Source organism: Trichechus manatus, unplaced genomic scaffold (assembly GCF_000243295.1).
Source record: "Trichechus manatus latirostris isolate Lorelei unplaced genomic scaffold, TriManLat1.0 scaffold00047, whole genome shotgun sequence".
Lineage (NCBI taxonomy): Eukaryota > Metazoa > Chordata > Mammalia > Sirenia > Trichechidae > Trichechus > Trichechus manatus.
The window spans coordinates 5,192,526-5,209,702 of record NW_004443983.1 but is presented as its reverse complement, the minus strand read 5'-3'; the positions used below and the strand labels follow the sequence as shown (position 1 = coordinate 5,209,702).

At 40.7% G+C, this 17,177-nt stretch overlaps 1 protein-coding gene across 2 annotated transcripts in view; it reads right to left on the bottom strand.

The window, feature by feature from the left end:
* The window catches only part of SEMA6A (semaphorin 6A), a 147,484-nt gene that overhangs the window by 67,392 nt on the left and 62,915 nt on the right, over positions 1-17,177 (bottom strand). For both annotated transcript variants that reach the window (XM_004376970.2, XM_004376971.2), the window contains exon 2: positions 1,755-1,892. In XM_004376970.2, the coding sequence (XP_004377027.1) occupies positions 1,755-1,854 (100 nt within the window). In that variant the 5' untranslated portion in view covers positions 1,855-1,892. The remainder of the gene's footprint in view (positions 1-1,754; positions 1,893-17,177) is intronic.

The window sequence follows — 17,177 nt, the reverse complement described above, 5'->3', positions numbered from 1 at the left end:
CAATTTGTAATAATATCTGACCTTTAGAAATACCTACATCTCAACATCTCTGCCTTTAAACCTACAATCTCCAGAACTCTGGCAATCTTCCAAAGAAACTAAGGAGGAAAGAAAGATGAGTCATATTTAAAAGGCAGTTGATTTCCAGGGGTGTAAATAACGAACAAAAAACCATTCACAGATTAATGCTCAGACCCCTACACGTTCAATATTCTAGCATCTGAGCACTACTCTCAGTAGGTATCTTATTAGAGAGCCCCAGTATCTTTCACTCACAATCAACTTGGTATGGGATTATCTTGTGCTTTTCCTGCTCTGAAACTTCATTTACCTATTCACTCATGAGCTTGCTAGAACAATTCATGTTTCTCTACTATCATGGACTTGAGTGATCATTTAGGTATGATTTTCAGCAGTATATTTGGGTTGAAGAGCCTTTTGGATGTGGCAAAAAAGACAGAAAATCTTTTTGAGTGGAAATCATTAAATGCTTATTAAGTTTTTATACCTTGAGTTAGGTGGACTCTGCCACTTTGAGAGTGATGATCTTGAACCACATAATTGGGTCCTTCATCATGCCCTTTGACCTTTTGCTCTCTAGTTGTTTTGTCAGTCTTGCCTCCTCATCTTCATGTGAAAATATCTTCTTTATCAACCCAGAGGGTCCAGAGAGAGTTGGGTGTTAAAGGAATTCTTAGTGTCCCATATTAATGTTCAACACCCTTTGTCAGGTTCACTCAGTTTTTGTGTTGAGATAATTACTGGGAAATAAATATTTAGGGAAAATGTTCTCTCTCACCTTTACTGTGATAAAATACTTTGTCTTTTGGAGGGCAGGAAAAAAAGTAGTAAGTCAGCTGTTCTGCCCAACACCCAGGTAGGACTTTTCTGTTTTGAGGGGACAAATGAATTCTTAATTATGCTGGTTATCTACCCGTGACAGTAAGGCAGAGACCAACAGAAAGTCTATAAACAGTTAAAATAGGTCCTTGGTGAACTAAAAATCACTCTCAACTCAAGTCTGGCAAGATAGAACTTCTAAGTATGGGGGAAAAAATTAATCTTTTTGTTTCTAACTTACTCCAAAATGCTCATTATTTTTTGCTCATACCTTGTAACAATGTCCATACATTAACTGCATATGAAAATGTATAACACTGGCAATACCCATATGATAGTGATATTCTCCCACACAGCTGGTTTAAATCAGGATAACAGTCTCCATGTAGTAGTTGAGACTTGATCGAAGGTTTTAACAAAAGTTTCAAATCCTACACAGATCCATCTCCACAACAACATATAATGGAGTTATATAACAGTCATCCCACTAATGTGACTAGACTTGAATTATCCAGTTTTGTCATTCACATGGCTTAAAAATGACTAACAAATCTTATATTTTTTTATTTAATATTATTTTGTTGTGTTTTTGGTGAAGGTTTACACAGCAGTTTAGGTCCTATTCAACAGTTTTTACACAAGTTGTTCAGGGACATTGGTTACATTCTTCACAATACATGAACAGTCTCATTATGTCTGTTCTGGTCGTTCTGTTTCTATTAATCTAGTTTCCCTACCCCTTTATGTTTTCATCTTTGTTTTAAAGTAACTGTTGACTGTTTGGTCTCATACAGGTGATTTTTAAGATAAATCTTCTGTATTTTTAAATATTTTATTTTTATTGTTTACTGGTTGCTGCATGCTAAAATGTCCACAAAGAGAGAGACAGCAAGAGTAACATTGTGGGTACTTACAGTTGCCATGCGAAATACTGATTGGCTCAGAATCTTCTGGGAAACCAGCCCCAGCAAAGTGTAGCAGTGTGAAATATAGCAGCAAGGCTTCTGACCTCATAGTAGTTCAGCGGGGAGACTTTATTTCTCTACTTCACCCTACCAAAGAGCAGAAAGGGGATTTTTTTTTTTTTTCCAAGTCATCTTTATTCAACTCCATAAAATGAAATGACCTTGAAGATAAATTCAAGAGAAAAGGGGCCACTGCTTCCCCATCTTTTCCATTGTGAGCTCCACTGATTATGTTTTACATGAGGAACCTGTATCCATTGCCCACTGTACCTCCTTCCTCATGAACCTGAGCCCTTTTGGAAAGCTCCTCCCAAATGCGTGACATACAGCCTTAGTTCCTTTGTTGTAAGCCGTCTTTAAGTCCATTATGGACTGCTACTTCACAGTTAAGAAACTCTACATTCCAAAAAAAGGCGGACAACTGAAAAGCATCTTCTTTTTACTTTTTAAGGTAAATAAATACCTTTCTTTTCTCAGCAGGCTTGCAGAGAGAGATTAAACTACCATCCCCTAAACATGTTTTGTTTGGCCAGCCCATGGATCTTTCAAAAATTTGTAGCTACCAATACTGAAAAATTAGGAGATTTCCGATAATAATCCAGATTTCCAACTTCTTTTGACAAATCCGAATATCTGTTATACTAACCTAAATGGCAGTTCTCCTCAGACACCACACACCCACCCCAACACACACACACACACCCACCTAGAGCTCACATGGAAAACTGGCCCTGTTCTTTCATATCTACTACCCACGTCACCCTTTTAGTTGAGATTCTGACCCCTGGTTAATATAATTCCACGGTGACCCTGGACATAAATAAAGTGACACCATAATCTCTATGTTTAAAAAAGAAATAAATGTACCCTTTCAGACCCTGTGAAGAGTATAATCGAGAAAATCTGAAACCACATCCTTAAATGGTATTGTTGATTAAAAAAATTATATTCATATATATTTTAGTCTCAATTACTACCTTGCAATAAAACAAGAGTGAATTAAAATGCCAGAATGTACTATTGTATCCATCTGTATTTTCTTAAAGATGCTTTTTATGTACAGAAAAATTATCCTAAATCTTGGAAATAAAAACAATCCCACGTGGGGCTGCCAGATACAGTGAAAAAAGACTCATAATACAGTGAACATCACATAGTTCTCAGGCACATTTTGAGTAAGTGTTGATCTATGAAGGAAATTAATGTAAAATGGGGATATCTTTTCATCTTCCCAGAGTAATAAAGCCTTTGAAGTAGCCTACCGAAGATTATCTTTTTTTGAACAAAGCTATTTTATGGTGGTCCAGCAATCATTTAAGATTTGTTTGTGTAGAAAAGTCATACGTAGTAACCCAGGTGTCTTTGAAAGTTAATTTAGCAAACAAATGCTAACTTGTGCTTTTTAGAACACCATTTAATATCAGATACCTGTGTCTCTCTTCTTCATGCCAAAAAAAGCATTAACAAGTCCCAAGTGTTGCACTGCAACTTATAATTTCACAGACACAGCTGGGGCTTAATCATTTCTTCAATTGAAAAGTGCACATTAATTAATTTGCTTTATCTTGAAAATCAAAGAGGGAGAGAGGTTGAGAGAAAAGCTCTAAACAATTCCATATCTCCATCTCTGATGTGTAGATTAAAATTAAACTTTAAACGATTACTTGTTCACAAGGGTGATCCATTACCAAGAGACATAAACATGTATTTATAGACAGGTTAAAAGCAACAGTCTATTTATTCATTCATTCGCCAGTTCTCCCATGTTGTGGAGAATCTCCACCTCAAGGAAAAAGGTTCTGAGGTGCCTCTATTTGCTTCTCATGGCTCCTGTTCAGTATAACATTACAGGGGAGGAATCCATAGCAAGAGTAAGTAAAATATAAACCAGACACCAGTCAGCTGTTAACGTTTTAAATGAGAAAATGTAATACGGGGCAAAGGAAGAAGAAGTAACATTCACCTCGGGCTCAAGAGCAGCACTTCAGTGTTATACAGAAGCATATTACCTCAGAGAGTTTGCAACATGTAAGAGAAGAATAAAGGAGACTTGAAAGGCTGAGTCTCGTTCCTTTAGAAATCCTGGGAAATAATGCTCACTTTCAAGGATTAAGTTTTCTTGAATGACAAACTAGTCTCTATCCTTCCACAATTACGTTCATATTTGTACATATGACCTACAAGCCAACAAAACGAAATCATGCTAGTTTATTACACTCCCCAGTTTTAGTTCTTTCTGTCTTAAGATTGAATGGGTCAGATGCAAAATTTACAAACCCAGAAGCCAGCAGGAAGAGCAGAAGAAATATGTTATGCAATCCAATGGCTTCTTTTATTCCTTAGACACAGCAAGGATCATGGCAGAGATGGGTCATTTAAATATCTCCAGGTTTCCAGTGGGGCTCTATGCCAGGAGAAATAGTTGTTTTATGTGTATTTCTATCACATCATCAGGTAGGTAACATGTCTATCCTATGGATGAAAGTGTTCTGAGCACTGATTAATCTTGACCCGTCCACAGGAACACTTCAAAATTTTCTTCACCTGATGTTTTGATGCATTATTTGCCTCCTACTCAACCTTGGGTCCTAACCCTTGTAAATATGTAGACAATATATTTTCTTGTTGAAATGATTACTCTGTGGAGGGATCCCAATTCTATCACACGGTCATTTCCCATCCTGGGTCTTGCCCCCTAACACTACAGGAATACAGACTTGTACCAGCTGAGGAAAGCAAAACAAACAAAAGCTTTCCATTGAGTTTCAAAACCTAGAGCTAGCTTAGCTGCTGCAATTAAAGAGGTTGTTTAGGTAATTTTCAAACCTCTGAAAAGTGCTACCCACATACAGCATATTTATAGGTAACTGCAGACATCTGTCGATTTCCCTGTCTGTGGCTGTGCTTATATAGGTTAAATATGGCTTAGATTTAAGCAACTATCCAGAAAATCATATAAGGGAAGATTATCAATATGAAAGATTCTAAACAAAAACAGTTATTTCCTCTTATGCCTGAATTTTCCATATAATTGTCTCAACCTTCCACTTTTCTTAGCCTGAATAGAGTGGTCTTTGTAAAATGTACCATTACTATAAAGTCAAAATCCTACTCTGTGTCTCAGCCCACAAAATTCATGGAAAACCTAAAGAACCTTCTTAATTTTAATAGGCACTGCTTGGTGAATTTATTAGTTCTATTTAGGTTCAATTAAAATTAATTACACAATTTTATTGTGAGTCCGATGGGAAAGGTTTGTGTTGACTTTGCACGCAATGAGTCCAGACAAAAATACTTCTTACTTTAGCTTTCCCCCTGAAGTCCCCAAGACCAAACTGAATAATAGCACTGTGATACACAACTGGTGTTGGGACTCTTGGCTACCATGAGCCAAATGAACTGTGCTGCATGCTACTTGGCCAGGGATGGCCTTCAGGTATTTCAGACTAAAGACCAAACACAAGAAGTTAGAAAGAGGTTTGTATGAAAATCCTGTGAATGCATTCGTGCTGATAATTGTTTTTTTTTTTTAAAATAATCAAATCTTAAAAAAAAAAAGAATCAAATCTTTTCATTATCTGGAACTCCCATCAACCTCCACTTGCCAAGTCCCCTGGTGGTTCAGCTGGTCATTGTGTCAACAAAACATGGAGCAAAGGGAATGTCAGGGGTACTGAGAACAATGAATGTTGGAGAACGAGGTTATAAACTGCCACACCTCACTTCTGATCAGCCAGAACAATTTCATAGGAGCCACGGGGGCTACGAAAACATGACAAACCTACTCAGCCAGACACGCCTATCCCTAACACTAGTTCTAATCCTCTGACACCTCCTTCCTCAAATCTGCCCCCAGAAAATCATGCCAGGGCTCAGAAACTGTTAGCACTTAGGTCAAAGACTTAAAAACAAAACTGAATTAGTTGACAGAATTTAGAAAAAAAAAAATTGGAGATTAAAAATACAACTCATTTCTGGCTTCTTAAAAAATAAAAATAATCAGAGATCTGGCTTTGCTGGCCCACATTCCACATGGCTACACTCGAGTGTGGTCGCCCAAGTCGAGGGGCTTGCCCGGTCCTGCTGGAAACAGTCCCACGAAGCTTACTTCACCCTGCTAATCTCTGAAGGCTTTGAGGGCGACTTATACGCCACCCAGGTAAAGACATACCTGTTGCTGCATGGGGTTATCTGTAAATTCCTACGTGTCACGTTTAGCAAATGGACCTAATGGGACTCAATGTCCATACACACAAATGAAGTGACTTTGTTTTAAGATCCAACAGGGTAGCTCCACACACAGTCTGCATGTCCAGCGGCAGCAAAGAATGCACCCATAGGCTTGGCTGTATGGACATAACTGGTGTCTGATTTGGTACACACATTGGTATCCAATGACCTTTCTAATAGTAAGTGGTAATGATGAAGAAAACAATTTATCTGGTAACTTACAAAAGCACAGTGCTCTTGATAACTGTAAGTATAGCCTTGAAATAGAGGAAATTACAGTTAGTGGCACTTTCTTTTCCAGAGGACAGTAATTTTACTGCCATGTGTAGCAATTCCTTTAAAAAGTACATTTCCTACATACATCACAGGAAGTTGTTAAGGTAATCAATAATTCACACTGTCATTAGTAGGAGGAAGGTCACTCTGTGGACACAGGACAAGTCACGTAGTCTCCCTGGCTCTGTTTTCTCATCTATAAAATGAAAGGACATGGAAAGTGATGGTCTATAAAAACTCCTCCAGGCTCTGAGCTGTAACTATTCTAGGTGGTTCTGCCCAATAAACAAGGGGGGTGGATGTGTGGTAGCGGTTAGGGAGGTCAGCTCGCGGAGTGCCTGAGCCAGGCCAGTCTATTCTAACGCTCCATTTTAACACATTTCCAAGGCCACCAGCACCAGATGGTGGTGTAGGGTTGGAGCAAGAGGAGGACCAAGGCAGCCCAAGCTAGACAGGGTGGGGTCTAGAGCTGCAGACACCTTCTCTGGTTTGGGTTTCTTTGCCCTAAAAAGCAGTAGGAAATGTAGCTGGGCTTTGGCTGGTGGAGTGTCAGATGCTCTCTGAGATTAAGACAGAGGTCAGCAGAAATGTTCCCTGCCCCTGGGCCAGCGCTCTCTCCGAAGTGAACAGGGGCATAGGGCTCATTCATTTCTACACTCTCTACTAACCGTCTCTCAACTGCATGCAGTTTGGAAACTCTAGGGATAATCAGGGTGCCGTTGTGTAGCATTGTACGTGGTAAACAAGAAGGGCAGAGTAAACCAACTTCCATGTGCCTATGAGCGGACTGCAGTGGGCACAGTGTGAAAAGTTCACCAAGCTAGAGCAAAGAATTCACAGCATGTTACACTACCTAGTTTCAACCTTAGGACAAAGTTCAAGCCTAGTAAGTAGTCCTCAACTGCCAAGGTGAACGCTGTTGTTATCATTTAATCCTATTTGGAATTTAGTTGGGTTTCACACTAAGTGTAATATTTTCATCACCCCCAGCTTTCTCATCTCATGTTTCTCTTTACAGTGTGACTTTCTTTAAAAAAAGCTCCTTACTGGACATCAAAATATTGGTAATAATATAGGGGAGCATAAAACAAACATGGGGTTTGAATCTCTCTTTCCCACTTACTAGGTGTCCCTGGCTGGTGCAAACAGTGAATACATTTGGCTGCTAACTGAAAGGTTGGAGGTTTGAATCCACCTAGAGGTGCTTCAGAAGAAAGGCCTGGTGATTTACTTCTGAAAATTCAGCCACTGAAAACCTTATGGAGCTCAATTCTACTCTGACACATGTGGGATCACCATGAGTCAGAGTCAACGCGATGGCAACTGGGGGAGCTGTGATTTTTGGCAAGATGCTTAAGCTCTCTGAATCTCAGTTTCCCCATCTTTAGAGTGGGTAGAATTTGTTGTGAGGATTAAGTGTGATAATGTACATAAAAACTGTAGCCTTCAGCTGGGGACCATGAGCTCAGGGGACATCTAGCTCAATTAGCATAACACAGACTATGAAGAAATGTTCTACATCATACTTTGGTGAGTAGTGTCTGGGGTCTTAAAAGCTTGTGAGCGGTCACCTAAGATACTGGTCCCACCCTGTCTGGCGCAAGGGAGTATGGAGAAAACCAAAGACACAAGGGAAAGATTAGACCAAAGGACTAATGGACCCGAGTACCACAGCCTCCAATAGACTGAGTTCAGCACAACTAGATGGTGCCTGGCTACCACCACCGACTTCTCTGACAAGGATCACAATAGAGGGTTCTGGACAGAGCTGGAGAAAAATGAAGAACAAAATTCTAACTCACAAAAAAAGACCAGACTTACCGGTCTGACAGAGACTGGAGAAGCCCCGAGAGTACGGCCCCCGGACACCGTTTTAACTCAGTAGTGAAGTTGCTCCTAAGGTTCACCCTTCAGCCGAAGATTAGATAGGGCTATAAAACAAAACGAGACTAAATGGGCACACCAGCTCAGGGGCAAGGATGAGAAGGCAGGAGGGGACGGGAAAGCTTGTCATGGTGAACCCAAGGTCGAGAAGGGGAGAGTGTTGACATGTCATGGGCTTGGCAACCAATGTCACAAAACAATATGTGTATTGTTTAATGAGAAAATAATTTGCTCTGTAAACATTCAACTAAAGCACAATATAAAAAAAAGAAAAAAAATTAGAGTCCTCAATAAGTGTGCACTCCCTAGCTAAGATATTAAAAGTGCCTTTTAATAGTTTTTTCTTGAAACTCCTTAAGAAATTCTCAGAGAGCCCCCAGATTAGCTCCTGGTGCATTACTGCTTCAGTGGGAAGAGGAGCCCCCACCCCTTCCCTCAGGTCACTAAGCGCCCTGTTTCTGTAGGTGGGCACCTGGGAGAAGTAGGAGAGCCTCTGTCTCAGGACATCAGTAATTCATGTTGTGTGGGTTTTTTTTTTTTTTTTTTTAATGTAGACCATGGCACTCACACTCATGAAAAGGAAAACAATAATGTGGAAAATGGGGAAAGGATGGGATGGGAGGAGATGCTTATTGAACACCCTGTGTGTCGGTGCCCATGCATATTTGTTTATTTCATCAACGCAGCAACCCAGGGAGACAGGCCTTATTTTCTCCTTTGTACTTGTGAGGACACTGGGCTCAGAGACGTTAATAATATGCCTCGGCAGCACATTTAGGAAAAGGCGAAAGCCAGGATTCCAACCCAGGTCTGTGTGATGCCAAAGCTGTGTCCTTCCCAGCACAGCAGAGAAGGGGGAACAAGAAGGAGGCTGGAAAGCGGGAGATGCTGGCATAAATGGAAAGTGCACTTAAGATGGTAGTTGAACACAGGTTGATGCATCTAGACCTGCGTGGACAGAGTGGCTGAAAGTCCCTAATGGCTTCAGTAATAAACAATCTATAAAAGGAGTACACAGTTGCTTCCAAACATGCAGGCATGCAAAGGCTCATTCCACTTTATGGCCCTGTTATTGCGGGCTTAAAGTGATGGAAAGATGCAAATGCTTCTCAACCACAGTTTTAGGGGGACTTGATTATCCCATGACACCATGGTGTTAAGTGGAACCACTTGCCTCCTGCACGAGTGATGTTTTAAACTCAATACATCATAGAGAACAGTGTCTGTCAGGAAGGATAAGAACAAGGCTGCCTGCTTCAGCGACTGATAAGATAAACAGATTTGGTGACTGCTCAAGTCTGAGTAAGGGACCTCAGCCCAGACAGAGTTGGGAAAGAGATATTTGTGCAGAAAATCCAGCTTGCTGAATGCTGGAGACATGTCTTGCAGAGACCTGAAGTGCTGATCTTCTTGCACAAGGGGAAAATGGGGAGAATTAACGAGTGCTTAAACAGCACGTGCCCGTCCCTGACCTGCACAGCACTGTTTCAAGGACTGTGACGTTTAGAGGATGCTGCTGCTCACAGGAGACATAGCCAGGACAAAGGAGAGCATTTCCCAAATGGAATTAGAAGCAACTTGGGCCCATTGATCCTGGTTAAAACCTTTACTGTACCAAGTCTTCAGGGACCACGTTAGCCACCTGTTCACTGATACCTGCATTAAGATACAGAGTACACGCAAATGAGAAAAACAGCTCTAGCCTCTTAATAAAGCATCTGGTCTTTCTTTTCTCCTCTTCGCAGCCATTAACAGAGACATAAAAGCACTCATTGTGGAGGAAAGGGAAATGCCACAGACCTAACTTCAACATATTCTGGAGAAGGATGATGGCATTCAATGGAGTATAATAATAAATATTGACGGTCTATAATAGAAGTTCCATTTTAGATCCGAAACCACTGTCACAAAGGAGAAGAGCAGGTGTGAATTCGAAGTCCTTCTAGGAAATGTTTTTCTTTCAAAAAATAAAGGTTGGTTGTATACTTATTATCTTTTGAGGCGAGAGGGCAAGACTTGTCTTTCAGGTGATTCTTTGTTATGACAGTTTTCTTTCTAACACTCCCTCGCCTCCCTCCCTCTCTCTCTCTCTCTCTTTCTCTCTCTCTCTCACACACACACACACACACACACACACACACACACACACACGCATGCACACACACACACCCCCCTGAGGGAACGCATTTAATGAAGATGTTTCAGATACAGTCTAATGACTCCTTAGGACTCTGCTTCTCTAGTCATAATCTTAAAAAAACCAAACCAAACCCGTTGCCGTCGAGTCGATTCTGAATCACAGCAACCCTCTAGGACAGAGTAGAACTGCCCCATAGGGTTTTCAAGGAGCGGCTGGTGGATTTGAACTGCCATAGCCCTTTTAATCATGATCTTAGCAGGCCTAAAAATATTGTGACAAATTATCTCGATCCCCAAAATTTACAGCGGTCCCAACCATTTTTATCTATGTCACAACCCAGCTTTCTGCGACCTCTATCTTTTTAAACTTTTTATAAAATTACTAAATGCAAACATTTCCCACAGAACCAGAAACAAATACCCCCTTCCTTTTCCTTGTAGGCCCACAAGGCCCCGAAAGGTGAGGTAACTGCCAAATGCGATGCAGCTCAGTAGTAACAAAGCTGAGCTGCAATCAAGGACTCCCGACTTCTCCTCTGAGCTCTTTGCCGACGCTGCGCTGCTTTCAAAAAGGAAGCCAAAATTCATTCATTTCTCTTTGGCTTGCTGCCTCATGTTCATTACTTCCATTGCCTGATTTCCATCTTACTGACTACCTGATTTCTACTGGGAGCCAGGCTCTGTGCTAGATGCCAACATAGATAAAGATGGGGGAAAAATTTCCTCCCCCAAGACCTCACTGCTCAGTGGATGGGCCTGACAGGTCCTGCCCATTGTCCCCAAACACAGCACATAAAGAAACAACAATTATTTTTCAAAAAGAAATTAAAATTCTGTTTGAAAGAATGTTGTCTGGAGGGTGAAGATGTTGCAGAGATAAGTGAGTGGGGACCAGCAAGGCTTTCTGTTGACGGAAGCCCTGGAAGGGTGCATGACCATTTGCCATGGATGATGAAGAGTGAGAAGAGGAAGCAGATGGGCACTAGGACAATTTCAGGCAGCAAGACCAGGTCAAGAGGGAAGGGTGTTTAAAGCAGACAATTCATGGTGATTGAACTTCTGGACACCCAAATTGGACCATTTCACTCTTTGCTTAAGAGATTTCAAAGATTTATCTCAAGTAATTGATGGACTTTTTAACTTCACCCAAAGTTTGGTTTAAAGAATTATAACTGCTAATAAAGATTATAAGGAGTCCTGGTCGCACAATGGTTAAGGGCTCGGCTGCTAATTGAAAGGTCAGCGGTTCAAACCCACCAGCAGCTCCTCGGGAGAAAAGACCTGGCGATCTGCTCCTGTAAAGGTTACAGCCTAGGAAACCCTATGGGGCACTTCTACTCTGTACTATAGAGTCGCTGTGAGTGGGAATCAACTCAACGGCCACAACAGTAAAGAATATGGCAGAAGCTAAGAGTAAGACAGAAGGAGGGAGGGAGTCTTTGAAATAAAACTCAGAATATTCGTATTTATTTGTTCTATGTGGTGAGTACGTGGATTATTTTCAAAGTACCAAAAACCAAACCCACTGCCATTGAGTCGATTCTGTGTTACAGAGTAGAACTGCTCCATAGGGTTTTCGAGGCTGTAATCTTTATGGAAGCAGATCACCAGGCCTTTCTTCCACAACAGCGCTGGGTGGGTGCAAACAACCAACCTTTAGGTTAGTCGAGCACAAACCATTTGCTCCACTCTGGGACCTGGATTGTCTATTACTCTCTCTAATTTTCTATACATTTCTAATTTCATTAAAAATGAAAGAGGGCAAAAATAACATACCTAAACTGAAGGCAATATTTCCCAGCCCTTAGAAAGATACTTGCAGAGTGTCTTTAAAGGGAGTGAACTGGAGATACCAATGACTGGATATTTCCATAAACCATTGTCAAAATCCTGAGCTGATTTAAACTAAAATGAAGCAATCCCTGCCCTTTGACAGGACGACTCTCCCTAAAAATTTTTCCTCTGTGTCTGCTCAGTCTACTTAATAGAAAACAGGATCTCCCAGTCACAGCTCCAACCTTCCTGATCCTCACCCTGCCTGTGAGTCCTCGGAGTGGAAGTCAACTACAGGTCTTGCAAGCATACAGAAATAAGATACAGCATGCGAAACTCTTGTTTAAGCACTGAATAACAGCCCCAATCACAATGTTACCAATCACAGATGATGAAATCTGACTGAACCCTACAAATCCTTATTGTTTCCTTGTTTGTAAAAGTCTTTGGTAAGCTAGTCTCAAGATCAGGAATAAAGTGGAATAAAAAAATTTTTTTTTCCTTGAATAAACTTTCAAGTTCTTTGGTGCCCACTGCATGCCATCTTTCATTGTATTTCCTGCCTCTTTCCCAGGACCTGAAAGCCAAAAATGGAGTTTACTTTTGACTATAAGCTTCTAATTATACAGTAAGCTAGAAAGAAAAAAAGAGACCTCGTATCATTTCATAACAAAGCATGATTTTGCTGACTAGTGCTTATCATCAGTAAACTATCTACATACACGGAGGATCTAGCTATGACTGTCTAGACACACCCAGAACAGAAATAAGATGGGAGCACCACCTCTTGAATTTCTGTAATTTTCTTACACTCTTTAGGAAACTCATTTCATTTATCCAAAAAAAACCAGTCTGCTTTACGTCCCATTGAGCTGGGTGAAAACTGCAAACCCACACATTTAAACCTATTATTGAATTTGGTAGATATTGCCAAGTTTGTCTGAAATTAACGACATCCTTTTTGACTTTGTTCATGTTCTTTATTCATAAAAAGTGACACATTAAGCTGGTTTGGTATATTTAGAGCAAAATAATTTAGGTGTTTTCCAAATCAATCTGAATTGGGCTTTGAGGGGGAGAAACATCATTCACTGACAGCCTGTTCCCAAATCAGAGTCAAATGGAGTCAATTCTGACACATAGCAACCCTATAGGACAAAGGAAACTGCCCCAGAGGTTTCCAAGGAGCGGCTGGTGGATTCGAACTTGGGACACTTTGGTTAGCAGCCAGGCTCTTAACTTCCACAAATGTTCATTTGTTTTTCTATTTGAAATCCTACTCTCAAAATTCATAATGATTTCCAAACAACCTGAAAATATGCTTCCTTAAGGTCAATGGGAGAAAGTGCCAGGAAATTATGGCTTTGTTTAAATGTCTGTATCACTTAATGACTTGATTGTTTACATAGGTGCCTTTTAAAGGTCAGGACGCAGAAACAAGCAGCCCTGTGATACAGTGGTTAAGCCCTCGGCAGCTAACAGAAAGGTCTGCTAACAGAAAGGTCCGCAGTTTGAACCCACCAGCTGATCCATGGGAGAAAGATGTGGCAGTCTGCTTCCGTAAAGATTTACACCCTTGTAAACCCAATGCGGCAGTTGTACTCTGTCCTACAGGGTCTCAATGAGTCAGAATCTACTCGATGGCAACGGGTTTAACACGGAAACAGCATTTAAAGTCCTGTTCATTGGAAAGTGATTGAACATACTTAGGTGGTCATTATCTGGAATAATTAATTTGGAGTTGATTCTGACTTAATAGCGACCCTATAGGACAGAGAAGAACTGCCCCGTAGGGTTTCCAAGGAGCAGCCGGTGGATTTAAACTGCTTACCTTTTGATTAGCAGACAAGCTCTTAACCACTGATTCACGAGGGCTGCTCCTTTTTTCAGTGTTTTTAAATTTGCTTCAACTCTCTTTAAATTTAAAGGAAAACAAGATTTGTGTTTCCTATTCCTCTAGATCTGATGAGGCAGATTGGTTTGGAAAATACAGGTACATTGTGCAATCCTAAAATCAAAAATACTCTTAAAACTAAAAGTTTTTTCTTATTCATCTGCTGACAGAACTTAATCTGAATTAGCGTAAGACCATTTATAGTCTTTATTTATTCCACTTAAGGTGAATATTTGTTAATTCACTGCAAAAATATTAATGGGTTTGATTACTGGGTGCTGCCCCAGACCCCATTAGGGGTATAGGTACCATGTTACTTTACTAAAATCTGAGAAATTTTAAATCCTGAAACACATCTGTTCTAAGACTTTCAAAAACGAGATCGTGGAACTATATTCCTTTTTCTCTGAGGCGATTACAAACAAGACAAAAAGAGAGTAAGAAAGGAATTCCTTTACCGCAGAATTTCCAATACCGGTTCTGATAAACCTGGGGGCTCTCTAATTATTCCACAGTTTGTTGTGAACTTCTTGTAGAATTACAAAAAAATTTAATCGAATTTTATTTATTTTTTAAAATCTTTGCTATAGTTTACTTTCAAGAATAATTCAGTGATTAGGAATTGCTGACTGAGCTACCTATATTTAACCTCCTCTGTTCTGTGCTCATAATGACAGGTTTCCAGGCTCCTCTGCATAGGAGGAAATCGACAAGACAGCAAAATAAGTGATGCTCACAAAGCTGAGGTATCTTGGTAGAGAGGGTCTCAAAGCCCCTTGTAAGAAATGACATCCTGCCAGAGCAGAAGGGACAAACCTCATCAGGCTTAGCAACCCCTCTCCTGGGTAAGCCTCATTTTTCCTCCCATCTGACCGCCAACTACAGGCAGTTCAGCAACGCCTCTTCTCTCTATTAAATGGAGTGACTTCACAGATTGTTTTGTGTAGTCGGTGGTGGCTTCCCAAAGGATTGTCCATAATGTCTGCAGGCTGTCATCTTTCTCTGCCACATAGAATGACTCTGATAATGACCTTTTCCAATCCCTATAATCAGAGGGAATTGTCAGCTGGCAGTATCTGCTCTCGGCTTTGTTGTATGAACCTGCCTTTAATTTTCAAATATCTGTAGCATTCTTTTTATAAAAAAAGAAACAGAGAGGTTTAGGGATTAATTAATAAAATAAAGAATCTGAATTTCACAAATGCTTTAGGAGGACAATTGTTATCTTAAGGAGCCCTTGTAGTGCAGTGATTAAGCACTTGGCTGCTAACCAAAAGGTTGTTGGAGGTTGGAACCCACCAGCCGCTCCGCGGGAGAAAGATACGACAGTGCACTTCTGTAAAGACTGATAGCCTCTGAAACCCTATGGGGCAGTTTACTTTGTCCTGCAGGGTTGCTATGAGTTTTAGGGGGACAACTGTTAACGTGGGCGACTGGTGGGGTGGCAGAGGAGAAAGACACACTCTCTCCCCTTTGTCTCTGAGGTTCCTCTCCACTTGTTGTCCCCTCGTTTCCGTCTTACAAAATGGACATTGGGCATTAGGCACAATGGTAATCAATTCCAACACTGAGATAAAATGGAGGCAAGTGGCTACTTTCTGATAACCTGGACACAAGGTTAATTACTGCAATCCAAATTATCTGGAGGGAAAACAGCACGTGGCTATCGCCAATTAACCCCTGGATCTAAAAAAAAATCACAATTCCTATAATTAACAGCACAGCAGACAATCACTATAATTACGATCTCTGTAAGAGAGACTAGAAATCAGGAAGAAAAGTGAAATTATCCAATAAACTTGAGCATCACAGACAGATACCAAATTAAAGCACTGAGGATCAGACAAAAGAGAGGTGATAAATCAGAGACAAAGTGAGTGTAAGACATGTGTACAGCCCACTAAACGTGTCCAGGTGGCTGGTCAACCAAGAGAGCACAAGGATTCCCTACACGCACACGTCCGCCTTTCTCTGGGAAGAACTGGAGGCACAGGAAACAGATAAATGGCTATAAAAGCTACTCATCCCCTGGATACTGGATATAGGTCCACCAGGGTCATCAGACTTTCATGGGTAAGGACTTGAAGGTCTGAGAAGCGAGATGGAAAAGACACACCTCGGAAACACATGGAGAGGGAATAATGCGTGAACTTCTTTGGAAAGGGAGATTCCCCGGGTTCGCTCAGAATAACTAAAAGACTAAGGCAGAATAATTTTCTTCTCAAACAGCGATATTCTGTCTGTTCAGTTAACATAGTCTCATCTCTTCAAAGAGTTTTTTTTTTTTTTTTTAAAGTCATTCTAAAGTGTTGTGCAAGAACAGGCAGATGTGTTCTTTGCATATCTATTTAATCAGCCCTCGCCGGCATTTCTCAAGCTGAAAGAACTGAAGAAAAAATTCAAGCCTCAAGTTGCAATTCTGAAGGATTCTATGGGCAAACTATTGAACGACATAGAAAGTATCAAAAGAAGATGGAAGGAATACACAGAGTCACTGTACCAAAAAGAATTGGTCAACGTTCAACCATTTCCGGAGGCAGCATGTGATCAAGAACCAATGGTATTGAAGGAAGAACTCCAAGTTGTACTGAAGGCATCGGTGAAAAACAAGGCTCCAGGAATTGACAGAATACCAACTGAGATATTTCCACAAACGGATGCAGCGCGGGAGGTGCTCACTCATCTATGTCAAGAAATTTGGAAGACAGCTACCTAGCCAACCGACTGGAAGTGATCCATATCTGTGCCCATTTCAAGGAAAGGTAATCCAATGGAATGCAGAAATTATTGAACAATATCATTAATATCACACACAAGTAAAATTTTGCTGAAAATAACTCAAAAACAGTTGCAGCAGTACATTGACAGGGAACTGCCAGAAATTCAAGCTGGATTCAGAAGAGGATGTGGATATCATTGCTGATGTCAGATGGATCTTGGCTGAAAGCAGAAAATACCAGAAAGATGTTTGCCTGTGTTTTATTGACTATGCAAAGGCATTCGACTGTGTGGGTCATAACAAATTTAAGGATAACATTTTGAAGAATGGGAATTCCAGAACACTTAATTGTGCTCATGAAGAACCTGTACATAGACCAAGAGGAAGTCCTTCAAAGAGAACAAGGGGATACTGAGTGGTTTGAAATCAGAAAAAGGTGTTCATCAGAGCTGTATCC